Raw genomic sequence first — 5692 nt, 5'->3', positions numbered from 1 at the left:
GCTAGCCTTGAGCTGAAGAGCTGAGGGACAGCGCCCAGGCCCAGAGTTCAGGCCCCATGACCGGACCCAAAAAAAAAAATAAAGAAAAGAAATTATTGCTTTCATTGCCGAGCACTAGTGGCTCACACCTGTAATTCAAGCTATTCAAGAGGCTGAGATCTGAGGATCACACTTTAAACCAGCCTGGGCAGGAAAGTCTGTGAGATGCTTATCTCTAATTAGGGACACACACACACACACACACACACACACACACACAGAACTAGAAGTGGAGCTATGACTCAAGTGGTAGAGCATTAGCTTGGAGCACAGAAGCTCAGAGATAAGCACCCAGGCCCTGAGTTCAGGCTCTAGGACTGGTACACGTGTGTGTGTGTGTGTGTGTGTGTGTGTGTGTGTGTGTGTGCCCATGCACACAGACACACATACACGGAATTAAAGCTTTCTTTAGTGTTGCAACTTTTCTTTCCTACATGGGTGAGGGGCACATATGGAGGATGGATGGCTGGAGCATGAAGAAATCTAGGAGCACAAGTTTGTGTGCTTTACCTGGTATGGGGATAAAGGGCTTGCCATTCGTTCCTGAGGCAGAATAAGTTCTGAATGTGGCCATCAGGCATGTCATCCATTCCCAGTCCCAGAGTCACTAAATCCTAGGGATCATTTGATCTTACCACCCCACTTTACAAATACATAAATTGAGTGGGAGACCTTGTGGATGGCCTCAGCTCTGAAACAATCGTCTCTTGATTGCTAAGAACTTGTCAGTTCCAAAACTTGGAAACAGTACTGGAGGGAATGTTAAGAGCCACAGGCAGCTAGCTGACCATGGTGCTTAACAGCCCCTACTTGCTTTTCTAGAGCAGCAGGTATGTGAATCTATATGCCCGATTCTTTTAACTTCAAATGAATCTTCAGGGAACCAGTAACTTATGCCTGTAATCCTAACTACTCAGGAGGTTGAAATCTGAGAATCACAGTTTAAAGCAAGCCTGGGCAGGAAAGTCTATGAGACTTGGATCTTCAATAAACTGCTAAAAAAGCTTGAGTTGTGGCTCAGGTGTTAGAGCACTAGCCTTGAGCAAAAGAAGCTCGGGGGCAGTGCCCAGGCCTTGAGTTCGAACTACACACACACACACACACACACACACACACACACACACACACACACGCACACACACACATCCTTCTGTGAGTGAAAGTATCACAGAGGAATATTTTGAGAGTTGATAGCCATTAATCTAGAAGTAAAGTGTGTGTGTGTGTGTGTGTGTGTTTAACATGAAGGGATATACTAAACCTTTATAGGTCAAAAGAACCCATACATTATTTTTATGGTACCTGGCATTGAACCCAGGGCCTCATGGATGCTAGGCAAGCATCCTGCTACTGAGCTATATTGGTACCAGAGAGTTGAACACATCCAATCTAACACAGTGCAGAGCTAGAGTAGTTTAGAGGTAGAACTGTGGAGTTTGTAGAACTGTGGAATTAGGTAGTACTGGAATTAAATCCCAACTTTTCTTCTTACAACTCTGGACAAATGAATCCATTTTTTTTTCCTCTAAAGCACAGATTCTTTTTTTTTTGTTGTTGTTGTTGGTCATGGGGCTTGAACTCTGGGCTTGGGCAGATTCTTTTTTTTTTTTTTTTTGGGTCCGGTCGTGGGGCCTGAACTCTGGGCCTGGGCGCTGTCCCTCAGCTCTTCAGCTCAAGGCTAGCGCTCTACCACTTGAGCCACAGCACCACTTCCGGCTTTTTTCTTTTTTCTTATGTGGTGCTGAGGAATCGAATCCAGGGCCTCATGCATGCAAGGCAAGCACTCTACCAGTGAGCCACTAGATTCTTCTCAGCCTACAGATTCTTTTTTTTAAACTGATAATTATTTATTATTTGTAGCAGAAGTTTACATAAAACTTGGACATATAAAGTGTCTAATGGCTCTGGCAGTATATATTGGTATTCCTTGTTTTTTTTCTAGGTGAACTAGAGCTATATCCAACTCTCTGTTTAGAGGAAGCAATGCTTTCCAAAATTTATTATTTTTTTGTTTCTTTTTTTTAAAATAAGTTTTTTTATTGTGAAAATACAGTACAGAGGGGTTATAGTTACATGAGCAAGGTAATGAGTACATTTCTTATCAAGCATTGTTGCCTCCTCCTCTGTTTTTCCTTAAAATCCCTTCCCTCCCATCTCCTCAACTACCTTCCCCCCCTACCCCTTTCCTTCCACCTAAATTGTAAAGTTCGTTTTTTCGACATAGCGTCATTGTTGTAATGGGTCAATCTGTATCCCTGTTTAAACATTTTGTTTTTTCCTTTCCCCTTCCCAAATTATACCAACATCAAATACAGTGAAAACAGAGGTTATACCATGGGTGAGGGACATACAAAGCAACAAAAATCACATGGTACCTTATAAATACGTTAGAAGCAATAGCAAGCAAGAAAAAACCATTTGTGTCCTTGGTGTTCATTTTGTAAAGCACCGGTTCTTGATGAAAGAGTATTCTAAATGAGAATGCACCTCTTATAGCACTGCTGGAAACATTGGATGAACTAATGGTCTACCATAATATATTCTGGCCATATTGTCATGGTCATGATTGATTTCAGGATAGAGTTTTTAAAATGAACTGCCCTGGACAGGGACAAGGGATAGGTGGGTACATTATCAAGGCTGGAGAATCCAAAGTTCATGGTAACATTTGAATTCTAATTTTTGTGAAATGAATTGATGGTGAATCAAACTGAGACCCTATTCTAGTAAGGGATAATAAATATTTTTCTCCAGGGGCCATGCGTGTTACCATTACTATTCTCTGAGAAATAAAAGCATGAAGAAGACTACACCAGGAAAGCTACACCAGCATCCTTCTCATTCTCCCTAATCAAATCAAATTGACCATATTTTATTTATAAATACATTTCTCTAGTTTATCTATCATTTTTGTACCATACCATCCTTTCGTTCTTTCTCTCCCTCCCTCCCTTCCTCCCTCCCTCCCTCCTTCCCTCCCTCCCTTCCTTTTGTAAGTACTAGAGCTTGACCACAGGGCCTAGGTATGGTCCCTGAACTTCTTTTGCTCAGGCTAGTACTTTGCCTCTTTGAGCTACAACTCTACTTCTGGCTTTTTGGTGGTTAATTGGAGATAAGAGTCTCATGGACTTTCCTGCTGGTCTGGCTTTGAACCTTAGTCTTCAAATCTCAGCCTCCTGAGTAGCTAGGATTACAGACATGAGTCACCAGTGTTCTTTCTTCCTTTCCCTCCCTCCCTCCCTCCCTCTCTCTCCCTCTCTCCCTCTCTCTCTCATCAATTATTATTTGATCTGTTCTGTAGAACACATTAGTCCTGATAGAGATAAATCTCAGCTAGGGGAGAACAGTGGAAGGGGCGACATTGATTAAGATGTATTGTACAAATAAATAGATACGTTGAAATGAAACCCCTTTGTACAACTACTTAAAATATTAATGAACTGTAATCCCTCTTTACAGTATCTTTACAATAAAAATATATATTAAAATATTAATTTAAAAACTTGCTAGGTATTGGTGGCTCATGCCTATAATCTTAGCTACTCACAAGGCTGGGATTTGAAGATTGTGATTCAAAGCCAGTCCAGACCAGAATTCCATGAGACTTTTATCTCCAATTACCCACCCCAAAAAAGCCAGAAGTAGAGCTGTGGTTCAAATGTTAGCCTTGAGCATATAAGCAGCGCCCAGGACCTGAGTTCAAGCCCTAGAACTGGCACAAAACCCCCCACAAACCAAAATTAAAAAACTAAAATCTTAAAAAAAAAACAAACCAGTCTCAGACTTGCTGATCACAAGGCTGCAGGGTTCATCTAATGACATTGTCTTGTCCTGAAGTTCATTTGACTATGGCATATATTCACCTGAATATTTGAAAGTATTTCAATTGGGAAAATTCTGCTGAAGGGTAGCTGCCCTGTGGTGTGTCACGATAGGCCTGAAGCTTTTTTGTTTCTGGTCATTTTGGTTTTGTATCTAATAATCCCCTTTTTCTGCCTTTCTCTGAATACAGATGTTCCCCAGGAAAGAAAAGGCTGCTTCCGGCGAGCCTATGACCTGTTTTGTGGGCTGGACCAAGACAAAGGACCCAAGATGACGAAGGAAGAGGAGGCTGCCATGAAGCTGAAGATGACGGACACCTCTGAGAAGCCACTGTGGAGGACGGTAGTGAACATCAATGGCATCATCCTGCTGGCCGTGGCCGTCTTTTGCCACGCCTACTTCGCCTGATTCTCCTTCTGCTGTAGGTTCCCCAGAAGCCGGGCTCTTCCCTCGACCTCCCTTTACTCCCATTCTGTGGTTTTGAAGGGAAATCAGTCCATTGTAAATTTTTTCCTGATTGGAGAACCATGTACATGTGTAATTATAGGTTAGCTGGAAGAAAAAAATCATTGTTTTTTTTTCCCCCTGTTAACTTATGTATTTGTAATGAATGTGATACAGTGATTTGTATATGTAGATGCTAGAGCTGCAGAAGAAAACATGAACTCAGGTCAGTCCAGAAAAGAGCCAGACTCAAAAACAGAAGTGATGCCCAATCTAATTTGGTCTCAGAGACTAAGTTTGTCAGCCCTGTGTGTGAGCCTTAAATAATGCTTTTTAGAATTTTGGTCTCCTTTGTTTCTACAACTTTCCCTATCTGATTTCTAATTTCTCTCATTCCCACTTCTTCCATTCCTTTTCTCTATCTTTCTTTCTTTCTCTTTCTTTCTTTTATTTCTTTCTTTCTCTCTCTCTCTCTTTCCTTCCTTTCTTCCTCCCTTCCCTTTCCTTCCCTTCCCCCCCTTCTCTGCCTTTCCCCCCATTGTCACATACTTTCCAAGTTATTTTCCCTCAGAACAAGAAAAGTCAATTTGATAAATTCATGAATGTGTGCATGCTGAGGATGGGGGCTTGTCTAGGGATTCCATCTTGGAAGCAGGGGGTGTCTGGAAGGAATTATTTAGCCCAAAGTCCGAGTCTCAGGTTCTTATGTCAGACCAGTGGAAGAAGCCCATAATCTTGAGTCCAGGGAATATTCTGCTCTATTATGTGTTAGCCTTGTTTAAAAATTCATTCATTTTTGACATTTGCTGTGCCTGGAATAACTTTGTCACTCAGGGAAGTTTGTTGCCTAAATGACTAATAAAGGAATTATTTATAGATACTTGCCTTGTCCTTTGTTGACTTTTTTTAAAGTGGTGGCCAAAGAAAGCATAGCCTATGGTATGGTGGCCGTAGTGAGTGGGAATACATTTCCAGTGGCAACTCTGCCTCCGGTGTGATATTAATGTTGATATCTGCACTTTGAAGTGGACACCATGTCACGTGACAGAGTAAACGAACCTGCTGATGCATGGAACTAATTGGCCTGAGGTCCTCCTTCACAGCTGTTCAAGGGGCTTTGTTTTTAAAATTGGTAACCATCATTGACAAAGCCTAATCTCTTCTTTTTGGGTGTCTTTTAGCCAAAAAGGAGTATTTAAAAAAAATCAGTCCTGGGTGCTATCCCTGAGCTTTTATGCTCAAGGCTGCACTCTACAACTTTGAGCCACAGTACCATTTCCAGTTTTTTAGGAGTTAGTTGGAGGTAAGAGTCTTATGGATTGTCTTGCCCTGGCTAGCTTTGAACTTCGGTCCTCAGATCTCATCCATCTGAATAGCTAGGATTACA

At 41.7% G+C, this 5692-nt stretch overlaps 1 protein-coding gene across 1 annotated transcript in view; it reads left to right on the top strand.

Moving 5' to 3' along the window:
• Positions 1-4713, top strand: part of Slc5a1 (solute carrier family 5 (sodium/glucose cotransporter), member 1) — a 68141-nt gene extending 63428 nt beyond the window's left edge. Inside the window, exon 14 of the mRNA XM_013014251.1 lies at positions 3946-4713. Within this exon, the coding sequence (XP_012869705.1) occupies positions 3946-4269 (324 nt within the window). The 3' untranslated portion in view covers positions 4270-4713. The remainder of the gene's footprint in view (positions 1-3945) is intronic.
• Positions 4714-5692: the final 979 nt, after the last annotated feature.

Source organism: Dipodomys ordii, unplaced genomic scaffold (assembly GCF_000151885.1).
Source record: "Dipodomys ordii isolate 6190 unplaced genomic scaffold, Dord_2.0 Scaffold23, whole genome shotgun sequence".
Taxonomy (NCBI): domain Eukaryota; kingdom Metazoa; phylum Chordata; class Mammalia; order Rodentia; family Heteromyidae; genus Dipodomys; species Dipodomys ordii.
The sequence above is the reverse complement of the archived record's forward strand: the minus strand, read 5'-3'. Positions and strand labels throughout refer to the sequence as shown.